This window comes from Melanostigma gelatinosum, assembly GCF_949748355.1.
Source record: "Melanostigma gelatinosum genome assembly, chromosome: 3".
In the NCBI taxonomy this organism is placed as follows: Eukaryota; Metazoa; Chordata; class Actinopteri; order Perciformes; family Zoarcidae; genus Melanostigma; species Melanostigma gelatinosum.
In genome coordinates this window covers 18,596,652-18,616,848 of record NC_136636.1, presented here as the reverse complement: position 1 = coordinate 18,616,848, position 20,197 = coordinate 18,596,652, and the positions used below count along the sequence as shown (strand labels likewise).

Below are 20,197 nucleotides of genomic sequence, written 5' to 3'. Positions count from 1 at the left end.
AGGTCTCTGACACCATATTTATTTTCTTTTTGCATGAATGAATCAACTTCAACTAAAACAGATTAGTAAAAAAAAAGAAGCAGTCAAAGCAGTCAAAGAAAATGCGTTCAATGGTGGCTATTTCCTGTGCAGTGCAGTATCAAGCACAGCAGTTAACCTGTCAAGCTGTTGTGGGTGGCTTTCGAGGACAAGTTTTGTTTATGTATTTTGGTTCTGGTAACTGGTGGGTTTCAGTGAAAGACTCTCTGTGTAGTTCCCTGATTTGCGGCTGCGGTGGAAAATTCTCATCGGGGATTTGAGTACACGCGGCTTGAAAGCCTCGCAGTCAACACTTCATCAGTGAGTGAGGTCAACTCACTCACACTTCACTCAACGTGTGTACACGTATACACAAACACTCACTCACTGACAAAGACGCACTCTCCTCCCCAACCACACACACACACACACACACACACTGACACAGTTTGGGCCTGCGTAACCAATCAGAGTGTAGTGGAGTCGGTCCCCCCAGAAGTGGGTGGGAGAGCTGTTGAAACAGAAGTCTGTCTCAGGACACACAAAGTTTGTGTTGGTGGTTTGGAGAACTTTTCTGCTTTGAGCCTCTGCAATCATTTTCCTTTTTTTTTTGTCCTGTTATTGTTTTTTTTATTGAACTCTGGGGTCCATTAGGGCACAGCTTGAGTGTGGAATGGCTGAACTAGTGCGAATCCGGAAGAAACGGCTGCAGATCCCCATCTCTAGGTAAGCCAGGGTAAATATTAGCATCGATTATGTTAGATACCTACACGTCTAGCCGTTCTGTGACTGAATTAATAATGCTGGGGGACTTTACCAAACATGCTAGAGCTTTAAATTGAAGGCGGTCTGCATCACATTCTGATGTAGGAGTTTTCTTGTTTTGCAGCAGTGGAAATATGTGAGTCAAAAATACAACCTGTACAGCACAGTGATGAGTGATAACGCAGCAGCACTCTGCAGATTTTCTGACTCAAAGAATTATATCTTTACCTTGAAAAGTATCCTATAAACAACAGAGTTGCCCTCTTATTTTTAATTTGCAAGAGATGTTACATATTTCATGCATTCATCAATATTTTCTCCAACTACACTTAGCAGCATGAGTTCAAACTTTTCACTCCAAGTGGTTGTGTGAACACTCATCTTTACTCGTGCTTTTTCTGTGGTAGGAAAATGTGCTGCAGAGGTGATATGTCATGTGGTTTTGTTTTGGTTAACACAATAATGTATTAGTGTCTGCAGTGTTCAGAGCTGGGGTTATTGTTTGCCAAACATTTATACATTTCTCATGTCATGAAAGTCTTTTTTTTGTTTCAATTCACAACAATTTTATGGTGGTATGAAATATGATCTGATATGGGTTCATGTGAGCGTTTTTATTCTCAATAAAATGAATATATTTCTGTTTTGATTTGTGCTGACAAATGTGATACCATTGAAAGTCTTCTATTGCTGTGCACCTAGTAAAAATGACACTCTGTGTAGATTCAACAAAGCCTGGGTCAAAGGAGGATTTGTCATTTCTCTCTATAAACATAGTTTCACAAGTGCACTTGACAAGTAATTTCCTGTAAACGTCCTGTCTAGAGGCTCTTCTACTGTGAACAGCTGAAACAAAAAAGGCTGTGCTATCATGAAAGATTACTTGAGATTGAAAGTGAGCGGTGGCATTCAGATGCATGCTATTTATATGACTCAACAGCTTTTGAAAGCCCCTGCCAGCGTAATAAACACTTGAAAAGCTGTGAGCGTCTCATCCCCAGGAGTTGTCTCCATGGCGCGGTTTGAACACAATCCTTATGGTCACGTTAGCATACGCAGCACAACAACATGTTTAAGAGAAATCATCTGTGTTATCAGATCAAATTACATTAACACGCTGCAGGTGGGCAACTTTGTAACATGTACAGCATTTGCTTTTTATCGTGCTGCAGGAGATGAATTCTGTTCCGACAGTTCTCTATGCTAATTTGATTTAACGTTTCAAATTGAGCAACATGTTCTCAGACAAGATCAGAATGTGGCCAAGACTCAAAAACATAATTGTTCTTGGAGCCCACTTTGACAAAATGTGGGTTACATAAGACCTCATCCATGGGAAGTTTTCCTCTCATGGAAAATGTGGCACTAATGATGCCCTTTTGCCACTGGCTGTCTTTGGACAGCTTGGCATTTCAATCACGTCCAAATGAACTCGTTCCTTTCGGTAAGATTTCTCAACCTGTTAAAGCGATCGTTTCACCGACTTTTGGAGATATAACTTTTATTGCTGTATCCGGTGGGACGTAAGGTGAAGACTTTGATGCCAAACTGTTGTAACCTCCAACCATTTTCACACAACTATTAACTCTCGACAACTGCTGTTTTGATAGGTGAAAACTGTTTCAGCACTCCATCTGCCTTTTTATTTTGCTGTGTTCACATCCAAATAAATGACTGTGTTTCCTTCCAGGCTGAGGAGCATGATCAAGCAGCTGGAGGAGAAAGATGTTGACTTTGAAGAAATCAAAAATAATCTGGACTTCACAGCGTCATTACTGGAGGCAGTTTATCTCGATGGATCAAGGTAGAATATAGTGGAATAATATGATGTTGATATCTTCTGCTCTCTTTTAGCTCTTTCAGTGAACAGGTCATTCATTTGAACTTGCATAGTAAAAATGCAAATGGCCATAAAGGTTCCACAAATGGCCTGAAAGGGCGTAAAAGACTAGAACGATATCAAACTGTTACTAGAGCCACTTATCTTTAGCAGGGTCGCAGGGGCCTGAAGCCCATCCGTTCACTGGGCATGAAGTGGGGTACACCCCAAAAAGGTTGACGGTCACACGGCTAACACATTAAGACAACCATTCACTCTCACATAAATGGGCAATTTTGTGTCACCAACTTTGCAAACCTGCATGCCATGAGAAAACTGGCGAACCCAAAATAAACCCTTATAGGGGGTTGTTAGGCTGTTAAACTAATGTGACGCTAATGTGGTTACACATGAACAAACTGTAAACTGACTGGATTGTTTCCTTTAAAAGTGAATGGATGTCATTAGCACCACTACGTGTAATAGTTTCATCATGATCACATCAGACATGTTTCCACTGAAAAGGTCTAACTGAGCCGTACCCTGCAGTGCTGAGAAATGAAGCCAACACGGGAGTCAATCTCCAAAGTAAACATGTTTACAGCCTTGTATACAGAAAACAGTTAGCTACTATCTCTGTTTATGACAACTGTACGGGATGAATTTTTATATAACTTGCCCGTTTAAATTATATCAAGAATTACAGCTTTGAGTGACAGGTGGGTGCGTTTTGAGGTCGCTATCTGCTCGCTATCTGCTCGCTATCTGCTCATGCTTTCGCCCTACCTCGCCTCAGCTCCACCAACGATTCACCTCTCTTTCCAATTTTAGAGTGCGACGCCTGGAGTCACCCACTTTGAGCTTCACAACGGCTCCTCAGCTAACCTATGTCCTCAATTTATACAGTCTATGGGTCTAACACACTACATCACTTCCTCACTCTCTTTTTCCACTACTCCCTATATCAGAGACATTCCAGGATTCACTCTATAATGAGCAGACAACTGAGATTTCGGACGGCACATCATTTTGAGTCACATAACTTTAGCAGAAAGCAGTGGGCGCTATATAGTGAACGCTGTATTAACACACTCAAATGAAATGGTGTTAAATATAGTGCATCATGAATAGGGAGTGATTTTGGACACAGCGACCGATAGAGCTTTTATCCAGTATTTGCTGTCTGTGACTACGTTGTCACACCCCTGTGTGTGTTCTCTCTCTCAGGCAGTGTCTGGAGTCTGAGGACGACCTTCAGCAGCTGCAGTCAGACGGCGTGCCTTCAGAGGTCACCGACTGGCTGGCTTCCACCTTCACCCGGAGGGCTCGGCGGCCCGTGCGACGCCCAGATGAGAAGCCCAAGTTCCGCAGCATTGTGCATGCGGTGCAGGCTGGGATATTTGTGGAGAGGTAAAATAACACTTGTTAATTGTATCTTATTTTTATAGGGTCATGCTTTGTATGTATGATTAGTCAGGATGTTTGATACTTATATAATAATGCAGCTGCTGCAGAGAAGAAACAGAGCCAGTCACACAGCTATATGTTTTGTATATGAGACTTAATAAAATGAGGAAACTATAATCTCATACTATAAAACTCACATTGTAAATGACTGACTTTCACATCTGTCCTGTAACTCTACTATAAGCTCATGCAGTGTTGTTACTCACACAGCCACAGAAAACACAGACAGCTGCACTGCACTGTAAAACATTAGCCTCCTTTTCTCTTTAAAACATCCTTGCTAAGGGGACAGGGACTTTGGAGGATTTCTATAAACAGCTCCTGAGACGAGTTAGCTGCACAGTGTCAACATCTGAACTTTAACTGAACTCAACATAAACACTGCATTATTTCAGGATGTTCAAGAGGGCCTACACTGCCGCCATGCCAGACGAACCTGCAGCGGTTGTAAACTGCCTCAGGGTAAGCCTCCACTAATCATCAATCTCTCCACGCGTCGAGTGTTTTTGCAATAAATCGGACATCACAAAAGGGATTGTGTGCACATCACAAGTATGTACCAATAGCACATTTACTCTACCCTCCTTCTCTTCAGGATGTTGACCGCTGGAGCTTTGACGTGTTTGCTCTGAACTCCGCCAGCCCTGATCACTCCCTACGAACTCTGTTCTTTGAGCTGATCACCAGATATGGCCTCAACAGCCGTTTTAAGGTCTTTTAACTTTGGACTTTATTGCACAGTTTATATATTGCACTTCACATAAAATATGTTATGATAGAAATGTAAGACCATCAGTGCTTTGGATAACACATGTTGCAGTAATATGATAATTCTTTTTCTGGTAACCTCAGCTATTTTGGGAAATGTGTGTTGTAGCTGCAGATTTAATCAGGCATATGGGTTTTATTATCAATTTGGAACAATGGGTTTGCCAGATTATGTGTGCGAATCACATGCATCATACAGTAAACCCTGTCAATCCACAGCCACGACTTTATTACAACTGTCTTAGCTTTTATTGTTGACACAAACTTTGTGCACATTGGATTTCAAAGCTTGACTGTGACTTTAATGACTAAGTTATGCACTTTGCAGATCCCCATCTCATGCCTGACAGAGTTCATGTCTGCATTGGAGAGAGGATACAGCAAACACAAAAACCCCTACCACAGCCAGGTCCATGCTGCTGATGTGACTCAGACGCTGCACTGCCTGCTTCTGCGCTCTGGACTCGTGGTACACCTGGCTCACCTAAATACAAGTTATTTTATTACTTATACAATGACAGTCTATGAGGAAACACATCTTAATCTTAAAACCATTTTTAACATTTTACCTGCAAGCTTAATATCTGTATTTTAGTATTGTCCTTTTTTTGTTTTGGGACAACAACGGATATATATGAGGTGTATCAGGCTTTGACTACACAGGTAATGCTTAAAAGGAAAAATGATTTGTGGGTTTTGGTCTTTTCATAGGATTTGTTGACGATAAGAAAAAGCCTCATCATTTGAGTGATTATGAACTGTTCCTCTCACAATACACTGTGTGCACACTGCTAGCTACACATACAGTTTTTTTTTTATATCTATCTGTTTCGTCCCTCGTATCTATCAAGCACTGGCTGACAGAGCTTGAGGTGATGGCGTCACTATTTGCCGCGGCCATCCATGACTATGAACACACAGGGACCACAAACAACTTTCACATCCACACAAAGTAAGCTCCTATTCTGAAACATATTTTACTCACCTTGTCTTATGAAGCACTGGCTATATATATATATTTATATTTATATATTTATATTTATGCTGCATCCTGTTGTGACATTTGCAAAATAGTAAGAGATGTCAGGCAATGTAGGACTGGTAAGGTAATGTTTCTTAGATGCAATTTTAGAAAGAGTGAATAGCGAGCGAGCACTAAAGCAAACACATCTTCATGGAGGGAACGCAGTATTTTTAGATGTTGATTTCCCACATAGGAGGGCTGAAGATCGTAGTCTCTTGGCACCATCATGCTTTATTTTGGGAAACATCGTCCACAATAAGAACACATATTTACACTCATTACACACTTATTTTCAGAATATACACCCAAACAGTATCTATCCTAAAGTCATACGCCACCCAAAATATACCTTGTTAGTGTCCTGCAGGCTGGAAATACTGGCTGTTTTAACTGTTGTTTCTTACTTCATGAAGAATATTAGCTGTGGTCAGATTGAATTCATCTTGGTAACAATTAATTACATACAAGTAGTCACGTATCAAATACATCCACAGAAACCTTTTAAACCACTTCTGCTGCAGAATACACTTCTCCACTGTCCATGTGAACCTGTGAATAACACTGCAGGACTAGACTAGGTTACATTTGAAGTTTCTATGTCTGCCAAAAAGGGGAATTAAATCCCAAAAGAGTCAAGGTACAAGGCTTTTATTACAAGATGCTCTAGGTATGTTTGTTACTGTAACTCTTTATTTTATGGGTACTATAGTTTCCTATATTTTCTTAACTGATTAGTGACAGTAAATTCATCTGAACGTGCTTCAAAATGACCAAAATTGGTGGTAATTACACAATGAACGGACAGTGTTTAATTGGTACATTTCTAATCAATTTATTCATATTATGATTAATTGCTATCATAATCCTTTAGTCACTGCACAGCAGCTCAGCTGACCTTTAAATGTGTCTACAGGCAAGCACGTTCTCAAAGAAAGAAACAAAAAGTTTAAATTTATTTCTTAAAAGGTGCAACAACTAATGTTGTAATGTTATTCAAAGTAAGAGGCGGCAGTGCGCGTAGTCTAGATGTTTGGCTAACAGCTGTCTCTCACAGTAAAGGACAGTTTCTGGGCGTTGCTTACGTCTAGCCAAATCCATATTGCCACAGCATATCTAAGTATACTTTTTTTTTAATTATACACCATCACTTTTCCTAGAAAACATTGTGGAAGACAAAACAGATTAATTTCTTAATTTAGACCTTATTGTTCAATTTATTCAATCGCTTGTTCACAAAGTCGCCTCCCAATGATTTCCAGTATAATTACAGCCAAATTACATAGTTTTTACCAGGACACTATCTTCCGAGGGAAGTAAATGTATTTGGAAATTACGGATCCGGAGAATAAAGTGTTACTTGAGGGTTGTTTTTTTTTTTTACCATGAAATATTATAATAATTCACAAAACCTTGTAACCATCATGAATTCAAGCTGACTGTGGCTTCCCTCTCTGTGAGGAATAAAAGCAAGCTTTTAACAGCCCTCAGAAGAGCACTTTAGCACACAGCTGAATGTTTTCTTTGAAGACATTTTCACAAGTGTTTTATTTTATGTTTGGTTGAACAAAATTATCACTAATTGGAAATCTTTTCACAATGTACTTTGTTACCCGTCTAATAATGTAGATTATGCAAATGAGTGGACACAGAATGCCTAATTGAGAAATTAGTTAATTAGCTTGCTACAGTGAGTCATTAATACCCACATGGTGCCTGTTTTTATCACATCCTACTCTCTCTTCCACGCTTCAAATTCATCATTACAGTCATTGTGCTTAAATTACTCCCTGAGGACTCTTTTTATCTCATTCATTCTCACCTCCTCCCTTCTTCACCACAACAGAATTGTACACTTCAATGCGTATTAACACTCTGTAAACTCCCTTTCTCTTCTCTGTGCTGATCTCCTCCTCTCTTGCTCTTTCACTGTCCGTCTGCCAGGTCAGAGTTTGCGTTGACCTACAATGATCGGTCGGTACAGGAAAGCCATCACCTGAGTGCAGCGTTTCGCCTGCTGCAGGACGACCAAATGAACATCTTCACTAATTTGACAAGAGAGGAATGGATGTAAGACGACTATGTTTATACCATCTTAAATTCTGTTGCTTGTCGTTGTTTCAGTCAGAGAAATTTAGGTCGAGAGATTGACCATTTATGGAAAACAGTTACGCAGACTTGGCAGAAAAGAGCTCTAAAAGAATCTGAGCAGCTACAAGGCTTCTGTGAGGAGCTCTAAACCCCCTAATAACGGATAAGTAAACATAGAATAGTTAAAGGGGACATTTCATTAAAATTTCACCTGCAGAACAAGTTTGTCCCCACATGGTGCCTCAGGCTGTGTGAAAGGGGCTTTGGCCATAAAGGGGACAGAAAGGGACTCCACAGGGGCATATATCATCCGACATGGATTGTCCTTAAATGAGACTTGTAGTCCTTACCAGCTACAAGGCCGCTCCTCTAGCTGACCCTGACCTCTGACCTCTTGAGATCAAATTTCTCCTTCAGAAATCAATAAAAGATCACGTTACTATTTCTGTTTTGTGACTCGTCCACTACACTGCAATATAATAGAGATTGATAGATACTGACTGCAGCATACTGACTGCACTATCTATCTATCTATCAGAGATGTCATCAGTGAGCTAAAATCATCGTATTTTGTCATTCGCCTTGACAATGTGATATGTATTGTACATACACAATTAAAAGTGAAAGAAGTCAACTATGGTTGATGGGTATTGACATCAGCTCACTTTCTCTCAATGTGTGTGTAAATAATCCATTCCTGCGCTGAAACATAGTTTGAGGAGAAAATATTCAAACTGTTATAAAATGTATAATCATGGAGGCTGATGCTTAAAATATCACACATATACAGTATGTGACTGTTTTATTCATGGCAGCGCTCTGCAGATATTACCAAAGGAAAACACCAGCAGCATAATGTAGTGGGCTTTTAAAGCGGTCCGCATTACCGTGGGAACAAGAAAATCCATCAGGAAATCTAAAAGAGCTTACCCCATTGAGTCTACTGTTTTTATGATCTACAGTTACTTCCCATAGTGCAAGGTCTTTGTGTGTTTTTGTTTTCAGGGAGCTGCGATCACTTGTTATAGAGATGGTGCTGTCCACAGACATGTCCTCCCACTTACTGCAAGTCAAAGGGATGAAATCCTGTCTACAACAACAAGAAAGGTAACACTAATGGACTATGCTGTTCGTTCACACCGTGGTGCACAATCAAGAGGCCATGAAATAAACTGTGATTCAGATGATTCCTGCCAAAAAAGAGAAATTTGTGTCAAGCCGGCTGGTGTCAAGTCAGCTTCTTTTCAAAAACAAGAAGTGCATCATGTTTTCTTCAACAGGATTGACAAGCCAAAAGCACTATCTCTGTTACTCCACACGGCTGACATAAGCCATCCATCCAAGCCCTGGGCACTGCACTCTCGCTGGACCACGGCCCTGATGGAGGAGTTTTTCAGGCAGGTATGAACTCTAATAATAAACCTGAACTGACAGTGCGACTCTTTCTCTCCTTCTCTTAATCTCATTCTGTTACTATTATCACACTTTGATTCAGTTGTGGAAGATGTTTTAAGTGATCATTTGCTTCAGTAAAAGTAGCATCAACGCAGTATAAAAATACTCCACTACAAGTAGAAGTCCTGCATCCAAAATTCAGAGTGATTCAGAATTCAGAGTTAAATTCAGAGTGAAAGTACAAAAGTATCAACAACAACATGTACTTTAAGTATCAAAAGTTAAAGTACTAGCAAAGCAGAATGGCTCATGTGTACTCTTTTATTATTGGATCATTAGAATTGATGTGTGTACATGTCAGTGGTACCTTTCTGTTGTCATTGGTCAAGTTAGACTAAATCTTACCCAATTCATAATCATTAATCTGTAACAATGAATCATATTCTATAAAACATAAGCATATGTTTTATGTACAATCTTAATTTGAAAAATAACTATAGCTGCTAAATAAATGTTGTGATGTGAAAAGTACAAAATGACTCTCTGAGATAAGTATAATTGAAGAAATAAGTACAACACAGAGATACTCAAGTAAATTACAAGTACCTCAAAATTGTAAGTGTGTTTTGACCACCACTGCGTAGATTATTGTTATATGGCCAAACACAACAGCAAACAAGCCAGAATGCTACAATGCATTATAATGTAATGTACAGCCAATCGTACTAGAAGGGCTTTTGAGTTATTGTGTTGTTTGTTGTCAAGTTTCACTGTGAGTGGATGTCAGATCTTACGTGTCACATTTTCACTCGAGCATTGTACGTTAACTTCACATCCTCTCAGATCATTTCTTCTCTGTTCTTTTATGTCCTACTATACATCCTTATTTCTCTGAAGGGTTCGATCAGTTGTCATCTTTGCGTGATTGATCAGTCAAAAGGTTGGACATCTAATAACAGCTCGACAGTTTTGTAAATGACTCAACCAAGTCAGAAAGGGGAATGTGAAACCTTCAAAGAGATGTATTAGTCAGAGCTAAATAAAACGACATGAATAACACAGGTATGAAGCAGACACAGTGAGAGGAAAGACTCTTTGAAAGGTTTATTGAACATGTACTTTGTGTGCTTGAAGCCACTTTAAACATTCCCAGCTCAGATTTGATGCCAGATGTAAGTCTGGAAAAAAATCCGCTGAGAAACGAATGCGTCAGACACCAAACTATTTGATCTTGTTGTGATGATACCTTTCAAAACTCCCAAAACCTCCTGGGCCATTATAATACAAGCTAATGATAAGCATCATCATCATCATCATCATCATCATCATCATCATCATCATCATCATCATCATTATCTTAAGTCATGTAAATAATTTGTAAGCTTATGTCAAATCTACTGCAGTTACTGAAGATTATATGTCATACATATCTATGTTATTGTTATCCTATGGACTACACACTATAACCTAATCAATCACATGAATATTAATTTATTGGGAAAAGAAAACATTTGCAAGCAACATGTTGGTGAAAGTTAAAGTTTTATTGATGAAGAAGAATTAGCAAATGTCTAAAAACAACTGCATAAAAACAACAACTGTAGCTTTCAAAGTGTCTGGCCACTGTCAGGAACAATAGTTAGCCTACAGCAGAATCTAATCTTACCCTCTTCCTTCTTTGTCGACTTGTGTTACTTAAAAAAAAAGAAAGAAGGAAAGCTTGATATTCTTTGAACAATCCAAAAGTCTCAGGTGGTGAGTGTTGCAGTCAAATACCGTTTAAAAAGTTATTTTCAGGCGACGTGTGGGATGTTGTTTAAGATGTTTTTTCTCTCTCTTTCTATCTTTGCCAGGGTGATAGAGAGGCAGAGCTCGGCCTTCCCTTCTCTCCTCTGTGTGATCGAAAAAGCACCCTGGTAGCCGAGTCTCAGATCGGTATGCCTCACAAAACCTGTTTCTTTCACTCAGTCCTCTTCTCAATGATATTTAGATTTCATTTTCACCCACACTCGTTTGGTAAACTCTTGAAACAGCAGTGAAATATGTCATATTACTTTAATCACTGAATTACATTTGGATTTCTTTAAAAAAACAAAAAAACAATCATATTTCGACAGCTCAGAAACACTTAATTTTCATATGCTAATAAGACGACATTTTCTCTTAAAGGTTTCATAGACTTCATTGTGTATCCTACATTCTCTCTGCTGACGGACATGGCTGAAAAGATTGTTATTCCTTTGGTGGAGGAAAACCCAGGTCCACCAGACCCCTGCAACAGACACAGGTACCACATTAAGAAGAATTTCTTTTTATGAAATGCACATTGTACTCAGGCGGCAACTTCCGAGTCTCAGAGGTGAAGCCATTGTAGAAATGGCTGTATAGAATGTGTATGAGAAAATTACTCATGACTTGTTCAGAGTTCGCTTGAGTTCAGAGAGTTCAGAGAGTTCAGACTTAGTTCCACCATCTCATACCTTCTGGTTACAGAAAAACAAGATGGTAAAAGTTAAAAAAAACAAGATGGCGATTGCCAAAATGTTGAACACGAGGTTTCAGAATGTCAGTCCACAAACCCATGGGTGACAACATGGTGACGGTCCTAAAAATATATATCTGCCTACCCTGCCAGCCCCTCTAAAGATCACTACAGAACGATAAGTTGTGGTTTTACAGGTGGTCATGGTACAGTCTTTCTCTGCCATGTGCAATGACTTCCTGGTAAGCATGTTTTATAATACCATACGATGAAGCTGGGTTAGCTGTTTTCATCTGCTTCCAGACATGTGCTAAGTTAAGCTAACTGTCTGCTGCCTGTAGCTTCTTATTTAACAATCTTCTCATCTCACTCTCAGCAAGAAAGCAAATAAGCGTATTTTCCCAAAATGTTAACATTTTCCTTTGTTGAGGCATTTAGGTCTAGTGTGTAGGATTTGGCAGCATCTTGCGGTGAGGTTGCAGATTGCAACCAACTACGGCGGCAAATGCGAAAACATGAATGGCCATATGTGTTTGCGTTGTCTGAGAAAAGAGGATGTAGAATGTAGATAGATAGAAGTACGTAGATGTATGTAAACGGATCATTCTAAGGCAACGGAAATACAACAATTATTTTTAATTGGTTAAAGATATTCCATGTCTATCAATTCCCCTCAATGCTACACACAAAACCCATGATAAATACACAATTATCTAAACATGAAAGAAAGAACCAATATCTCTACGAGCACCAGTGGCGGCTGGTCAACAGAGGGCCATGGGGCATGGCCCCACCACGAAAAAAATAAAAATAAAATAATTATAATAATCATAAATAATACAAATTGTCAATATTTGTGTTTTTGAACTATGGAATGTACCCAGTAATGTGTGTAAAATATGATATCTGCGCAAAATATATGTTTTTCCTGCTCATGCTCTCCGCCTGTGTGCTCTCTGCTCGTGCTCTCTGTCTGTGTGCTCTCTGCTCGTGCTCTCTGTCTGTGTGCACGACACTCTGAGAACGCGCAGCTAGGGGGGTCTAATCGTTTTGGCCCAAAAGAGGCGGGGCTATGAAGCAGTTTAGCCAATTGCTGATTCAAGATATAAATGAGTGACATACAATTTAGCCAATCAGCGCCCTCAAATAGATTCAGCTATGGGCCAGAACGATCAGGCCCCCCTCGCTGCGCGTTCTCGTCAGGAGAAGTCTCTACAGGCGAGCACTACTCCTCCAAGACCCGTTTGAGAGGAGAACTTTGGCGGAGATTCTGCAGCCAAAGAGCTGATATCAGATCAGCCTGACCTCACAATCAGACAGCAGACTCGCGGGAAAGGGAAGCAGTACATGCGGAGCTTCTGTACTAGCTGAACACCAGACAGGTTTGGCTAGCTGGATGACGTTATGCTAATAATTTATTTAGCTTTTTAAAACAACGGGGACGGATCCAGCACGGACAGTTACGGGAGTGAGGGATGAGGAGGTAAGGAAACATGAGAACACCAGGACACACATGAGAACTGTCAAGCTACATTACAATCAGGAGAGACTTGTTTCATAAGTTTAACAATGATTTATTATACAACCGTCAAATATGAAAAAGTGCAAAGTCTTTGGCGATTGGACTCCATCCTGAAGTACTATCACCGAGGGTAGGGATACTGAGGTCCAACAGGCCTAATCCCCCCTGGAGTCCAGACACTGGTGGTGGTGATGACAGGAGTCGCTGCTATCTGATGATTAATCAGGAGCAATGTTCCCTCTAATTTTTCATGTGTCTGGGCATACACACAAGCTCCCTGAGCACACTGAGGACCACTGTGAGCAACATCAGATGTGCACGCTGTGGCCACACACCAGTATCACACCTGTTCAAAACCTTGGATCATAGCAAGTTACATGGCTTATTAAAAGAATCAAATTACAGCAGCAATTTTCACTAGTTTACTTTTAATATAAGTGATTTGACAAACTTTAAAGGAAAAAGACAAAAATCTTGTTGTTCATGAGATGTGTAGTATGTTTTATGTGAGAGTCCTGCTTGGTCATGGGAAGAGTCTTGCTTTGGCCATGGGAAGAGTCTTGCTTTGGCCTGTGTGAGGTCCTGTTGTGGCCTGTGTGAGGGTCCTGTTCTGGAAGAAATGATACATATACACCTTTCAGACATAACATTTTGTTCACATTAAAACATTCACATTTTGCACAATGACGTGTGCTGTAGCTTGTGATACAGTGTAAATTCCTGTAACTCTGTCTGTAAAATATGTAATTACTCAGTTTTTTATTATCATTTCTACTACCCATAAATTATCTAGTAGTAACATAATTTAATGATTAATATCCATAAGTAAAAAATCTTAATAAATGTCACTAGAATATGCACAAATCTGACTTAAATTGTACCTTATTTTTCACGTCTGTCCTTCTCACTTCTCCAATGGTTGTACACTTTGTCCAGGTTGATGGCTTCGTCTGCTTCTTGCTTTGACTTTATGCGCATCAGCTGGTCCAAATGTGCCACTTCAAGACGATTTCTGGATGCTGTTTTGATTTAATTTTTTGTTTTTTCTGCTGAATGTGACGCTTGAGGTAGTCCAACTTCCATTCAGTCCACATTTTTCCCTCGGAAAACTCATTTGCTACTTTAGCTTCGCTGCATGTTTTGCAGAGTAGACCCTTCTCACTCGAAAAAGAAAAAATCTCACCCAGTTTCACCGCTTGTTCTTCTATTTGAACATACTCCGACAGCCATTCCATCTTAAAAAAACCACATTTCTTTTTTCCAATGGCTTGGTGAGTGGATGTGTCGCTGCCCGTTCGTTTCACCATGATAAGGGGTTAGCATTTGCGTCTCGTAACTCCGCCGCACTGTTGTTAGCTAGCTAACCTGCACGGCGCGAATGGGCAGGGCAATAGTGTCAATGCTATGATTGGCTGCGTAGCGTAAGTGAACCGAATCGTATCATTGGCTGGACACCTGTCACTCACTGAGTTACGTTGCAAAATAGTACAGAAAACAAAATTATTATTATTATTATTATTATTGGTTTAATTGATTAGATAAGATTAGGACTAATATTAGATATTAATTAATACGTTTATGTTGAATTTTATTTTATGCGCTGCATAGATTTTCTTGTGCGCTGAGAATGTGCGAGCAGTGCGCGATTGCTCAAGCGCGCAGCTTAGAGGGAACATTGATCAGGAGCACGACTGTGATGCTGACTGGAGGCGACTGGGGTGGAGGAGGGTTGCATCTGCTTAGCTGAAATGACACCTGACAGCAGCAGAGAGGAGAACACTTAAAGATTGACAGCAACGATATGATTGGCTTGAGGACCCGGTGTGCAGAATCTGGTTGGTTACTTAAAAGTGCACGCCCCCAATCAGCTGATAGAGTAATTACAAGGAGAGGAAAGACAGCGATTACTAGTGAGTGTCTTCCTGATTGAACTTGCGCTTGAGCTACATATTAGACAAAGTGAACATCTTTTATTCTACATAGCTGTCTCATCTGCTTAACTTGGTCATGGAGGCATCAACATGTAATAGAGATGTGAAATTAACAGTGAAAACTCATCATAGCTTAATTTAACATCAGTATTCATAATTACACTTCATGTTTACTTCTCCTGATCTTTACCTCCTATAACAAGGTCCATAGGGGCATCTCAATAAATGAACATGTTATATTATATTATATAAGTGTTATTTACTGATTGTTTTCATGTTGGAATACATGTTAAATATTTAACTGCCAAGTAATAATGCGTGTTTGATACTTACATTTTTTTTGCATTAAATCATACTGGGATGTTTGCTGAAATTGATAGGATGGCCCTACCTAGAACATTTTCCACCAGCCGCCACTGAAGAGCACTGTTATTTCTCAACAGTAATCTGTGGAAGGAGAGCTCCAGAGGTCTGCAGTGGAGTCTCGCTCACATCACAGCTGAGCTGGTGAGCTTCCGCTCCACTTGGACACGACACACCGAAGACAACAAGCTCAAATGGAAGGAAAGTGGCTCAAATGGTACGTTGTTTATTTGTTATCATACATGATCTTACATGATTTTATTTAAACATCATCTATGTTAAGGTGAAATATTGAAGAAATAAAGAACACATCTTAATTATATTCATGTCTTTATTTTAATATTGTATTGATTGTCTCAATTCTATCTAATTGACAGCAGGGCTTACCACATAACAATCCTGAGAGATGGTTGTACTTTTCTGCTCTCATCTTTTGCAACAATTCAGAATTAAAATGATCCCCGATGAAAAGTTTGACATCTGCTGACAAACAATACAATATCTTTGTTCTAGATGTATGACAGATTTGGCAGAGACAAAGTCTCTGCCCCATAAATGTTCTACGTCTCCTTGATTTGATTTGGGTGGGGATTTGATAATTTTCCATCCAGCTTAACACAATTTCCAATGCCTTTTCCAATCTCCGATATCCTTCAGGATTTTCAGACCCTAGTGTGACAAAAGGACAGAGATCCAGACAAGAGGAGCTGTCAGAAACATCCCTGCAAGACCCCACTACAGATTCAAAACAGTAGACAGAACATCATTTATTATGTGCTTCTTTTTTTTTTAAATAGAATATCGTCAAAGATGGTTAATGCCGAGTCACTGTTTGTAACAAATCCTTCTTATATGGTGATTGTTGGAGCTATTTAAGGTTAAATTCATCTTTCACAGAAATGTCCTCATGTCTTATTTTATTGTTTACTCTGATAATTTAAATGCAGTGTACATGCTGGCCATGTTATCATGCATGTTATTCATTTAATTTGCCACCGAAACACTTGTAAGGAACATTTTACATGTAATAGTTTTACCTGTACACAAATCATTTATTGTTAAAACCATTAAACCAATAAACGTTGAAAATATGTCTATTTGTCATATGATTCATTATAAGGCCGGCCTTGTTATGGTGCACGGGATATTGTGCCTTGTTGTTTTTTATTATTAAAACATGTTAAAATATTTAACTGCAAGGTCTAAGCCCCTAATCTTTGATTGAACTGAAGCTGCCATCTTGCATCATTTTAATAATTGTTATATTTAGTTCCACAGATTCAGTGGCTTATTCAGCAAACCCATGAAAATAATTAGTTTCAAAACGTAGTGCACATTTTGACATAAAAGGCCAAATCGAGTGATATCCTAGATGTTTTTTATATATGCAATCCCTTTTTAAAGTAAAACTAAATATATTATGTTATGTGTTTAAACACATGACATCTATTGCACTTCTGTCCATCCAGGGAGAGGGATCCCTCCTCTGTTGCTCTCCTTAAGGTTTCTTCCTTTTTTTCTCCCCGTTAAAGGTTTTTTTTGGGGGAGATTTTCCTGAACCGATGCTAATTTATGATTTGTGATTTTGGGCTACACAAAATGTATTGAATTCAATTGAATTAAACCACTTACGAGAATTCAGTCAAGCAAAAATAGTTTGACTGTAAGAGGTGATGTTTGTAGCACATACATTATGACCATGTCTGGATCTAATGAAGGTGCTAAATGTGAATGCCATATTGATATTGATATATAGCACTAAAAAACTATTTGTTACATAAAGATATAGCGGAGAAGAGCATCATCCTGAGCAGAGAATTAATTCACTCTCCCTCTATAGTGCTGTCATCCGAGCTTCTCTGCGCCTTGTATATGGTCCAACCGAGCATGCACGTTTGTGCTCATACGGCGGTTCTCGATGACAACGCAGCATCGCCACAGAGGCATATATCCGTACACTGCAACAGCGGCAACTTTGGTCTTTTACTCTCAAGAAATCCTGCAGCATATCCACCTGCAACATGCTTTAGTAGCAGCAACTTAAAATAGAAGGGATCAATCTCACAAATGCACTTGAAAGCATAGATGTAACATGTAGCTTCAATTACCAGTTTACCAAAATCCCAAAACAGTCCTGTGTGTTTTTATGCTCCAGGCTCTGAGCCATTGAATTATTTATTAGCAGAGTGCCCATTTTTAGGATATAGTCAACCTCTATTAACACGTGCAGTGATGTCAGAAACTGTAAGTTGAACTTGAAGTTTTTGGAGGCTTTCCCCAATATATCTATTTTGTGATGTTTTATTAGTAAAGCAGGTCCTTGTTTACATGCTTTGGACATTAAAGACTTTGTTTGGAGCAGACATCATGCTGAGTCTGAAAATTCCCAGATAAGTACGAAAGAAAAACAGCCAATGACCAATTTAAACATTTTATTGTATCAAACAAATTTAGATTACAGATGTAATCATTCATCAATTCAAGTAAAATTGGAACAAAACTCCCTAGATTAAATCCATGTAAAGTACACCATTACCATTCAAAAACAGAACAAACATTACATGGTCCATAAATATACTGCAGAAGAAGAAAACAAAAGCTTGCACAGGAACGTTTTCATTGTCTTTCTTGTTCATTGTGGTCATTTCAATTATCAATACTAGAGTGGCTTTAGTTTACTGTTTCAGTCTGTTTTATTTCTTTCAGGCATGTCAAGTCTTAATGTGAGTGTCATGAAAGGATTGTCACATAATCGACATAATAATGCCACTTCATTGATACAAATAACAGATGAAATAACATTTAAGAGTGAGTTGACAACTTTATAATGGCGTTGTTTCAAACAAAACGAAAAGGAAAAGGGAATGCCAGTCAGTAAAATCGTTGTCTGGTATTTTAAATGTTTGATTCTCTGTTGAAATAAGTTCCCCGACCAATTAAAACACAGTACAGAGAAGTCACTCTCCATCCAGTGCCATGCAGAAAAGTTTTTTTGATTGCATTTCGTTTCTAGAAAAGCATTCAAGTGTTAAAATTGGGTGCAATTTGTACATCAGACTCATTGTTGTTAATTGGGATATTAGCAGTAATTACTTGCTGCATTGAAGTCCAACTGAAATCACATTTAGTTATCCCTTCATGCAGTCAAAAATGTATGTCAACATTTTTTTGTTTATTTTTAATGTGTTTTAAAGTTTTTCTTATTATTGAAAGGAATAAAAATATCAGAAATATTCCATTTTCCTCTCAGTAGTTGGGGGCACGTCTGTGTTTGATTGACAGCAGCTAGTAGGTGACTTCTGGAGAGACAAAGTAAACAAAATGACCTGGTAGCCTTCACATCATGAGCAGACAGCGTGTTGTTAGCAGTGGTATTGAAGAGTAAATACCACACAATCATCTAACTGGACATTTGCATGTACGTTTACATGCTGTTAAATGTGCTGCAGCAGAGCAGCTAGTTACCTAAAAAGCCTGCAATCTGACTTTGCCAGAGCAGTCTTCTCTTCTGAATGTTTGGTCGCTCATCCAACAAGCTAAATTGCAGGAGAAGACGTGTGTTCACATTTAAGAGTTATGCACGAAAGCTGATGTGGGTTGTTGTTTCCAGTTTGCGGCTCATGTTGTGTTGCAGGCTTTGCTCTGGCCGTTCGAATGAAGAGGTTGCTGTTGTATGCAAACATGATGTATAATGAAGACCAGAGCAGTATTGCAACAAATAAATAAAAGGTTCTCTCTTTTGATTTCTGTATTTTTTGTTTCTCAAAGTTGAACACAAGACAAGTAATTAGCTGAACAGATGTGTAATGCTGTTAGGGCTACAACTAGTGATTTTTTTCAGAAAATAATCTTTATTATTTTCCAGAAAACAGATAAAAATGATTTCGAGATGACGTTTTCAAATGTCTTGTTTTGTCCAATAAGCAGTCCAAAACCCTAAAATATTTCATTTATAACAGTAGACCACTAAGGAAACCAGCAAATCCTCACACTGGCAAAGCTGGAACCAGAGAATTATGGGATTATTCTGAAAGGAAATAATTTATGGAATATTAAAATATTTGCCCATACATTTTCTGTCAATTGATAAATTGACTAATCGTTGTAGCTCTACATGTTGTAGCAATAAAATAACATAACAGTAATTTAATTTGAGTTGTACTGTAACAATGAATTTGTAGCTGTCCAATCAAGTAATTGAAACATTAAACTGTCAATCAACCCAGATGTGTCACTCACTTAAGATTCAGCATCTAACTTCCTAAAATGATTTGAATTCAAAAGTGGTCTCGGCCCCTGTTATTTATGAGGTACAAATACGTTTTTATTGCTTTGAGATGGAACAATAATTGAAAGAGTCATGGCACATTAACGATTATATGGCACAAAAATGATTTGTTGCCTTTGATCAGGGGACATTGTGCGCGTAGCCTAAGTGGTGGTAGTTTATGATAATGACTGTGTGACAGAGACTGTCTCTCTTTCCCATGAACTAGATAGTATCCCCCAGTCTGGTTCATACATACAGTAAGCTAGTTTTAGTTTGGCGCATCAT

The 20,197-nt window shown here is 38.9% G+C and overlaps 1 protein-coding gene across 1 annotated transcript; it reads left to right on the top strand.

Annotated features, from left to right (window-relative positions):
* The first annotated feature begins 661 nt into the window (after nucleotides 1-661).
* On the top strand, nucleotides 662-16,437 carry LOC306797728 (dual specificity calcium/calmodulin-dependent 3',5'-cyclic nucleotide phosphodiesterase 1B-like). Its single transcript, XM_079297123.1, has 14 exons — nucleotides 662-744; nucleotides 2,474-2,587; nucleotides 3,830-4,012; nucleotides 4,465-4,531; nucleotides 4,665-4,781; nucleotides 5,166-5,306; nucleotides 5,689-5,789; nucleotides 7,803-7,928; nucleotides 8,955-9,056; nucleotides 9,230-9,350; nucleotides 11,198-11,279; nucleotides 11,514-11,631; nucleotides 15,723-15,859; nucleotides 16,300-16,437. The coding sequence occupies exons 1-14, from the start codon at nucleotides 692-694 to the stop codon at nucleotides 16,395-16,397; spliced, it is 1,560 nt and encodes a 519-aa protein (XP_079153249.1). The 5' UTR covers nucleotides 662-691; the 3' UTR covers nucleotides 16,398-16,437.
* The last annotated feature ends 3,760 nt before the right edge of the window (nucleotides 16,438-20,197 follow it).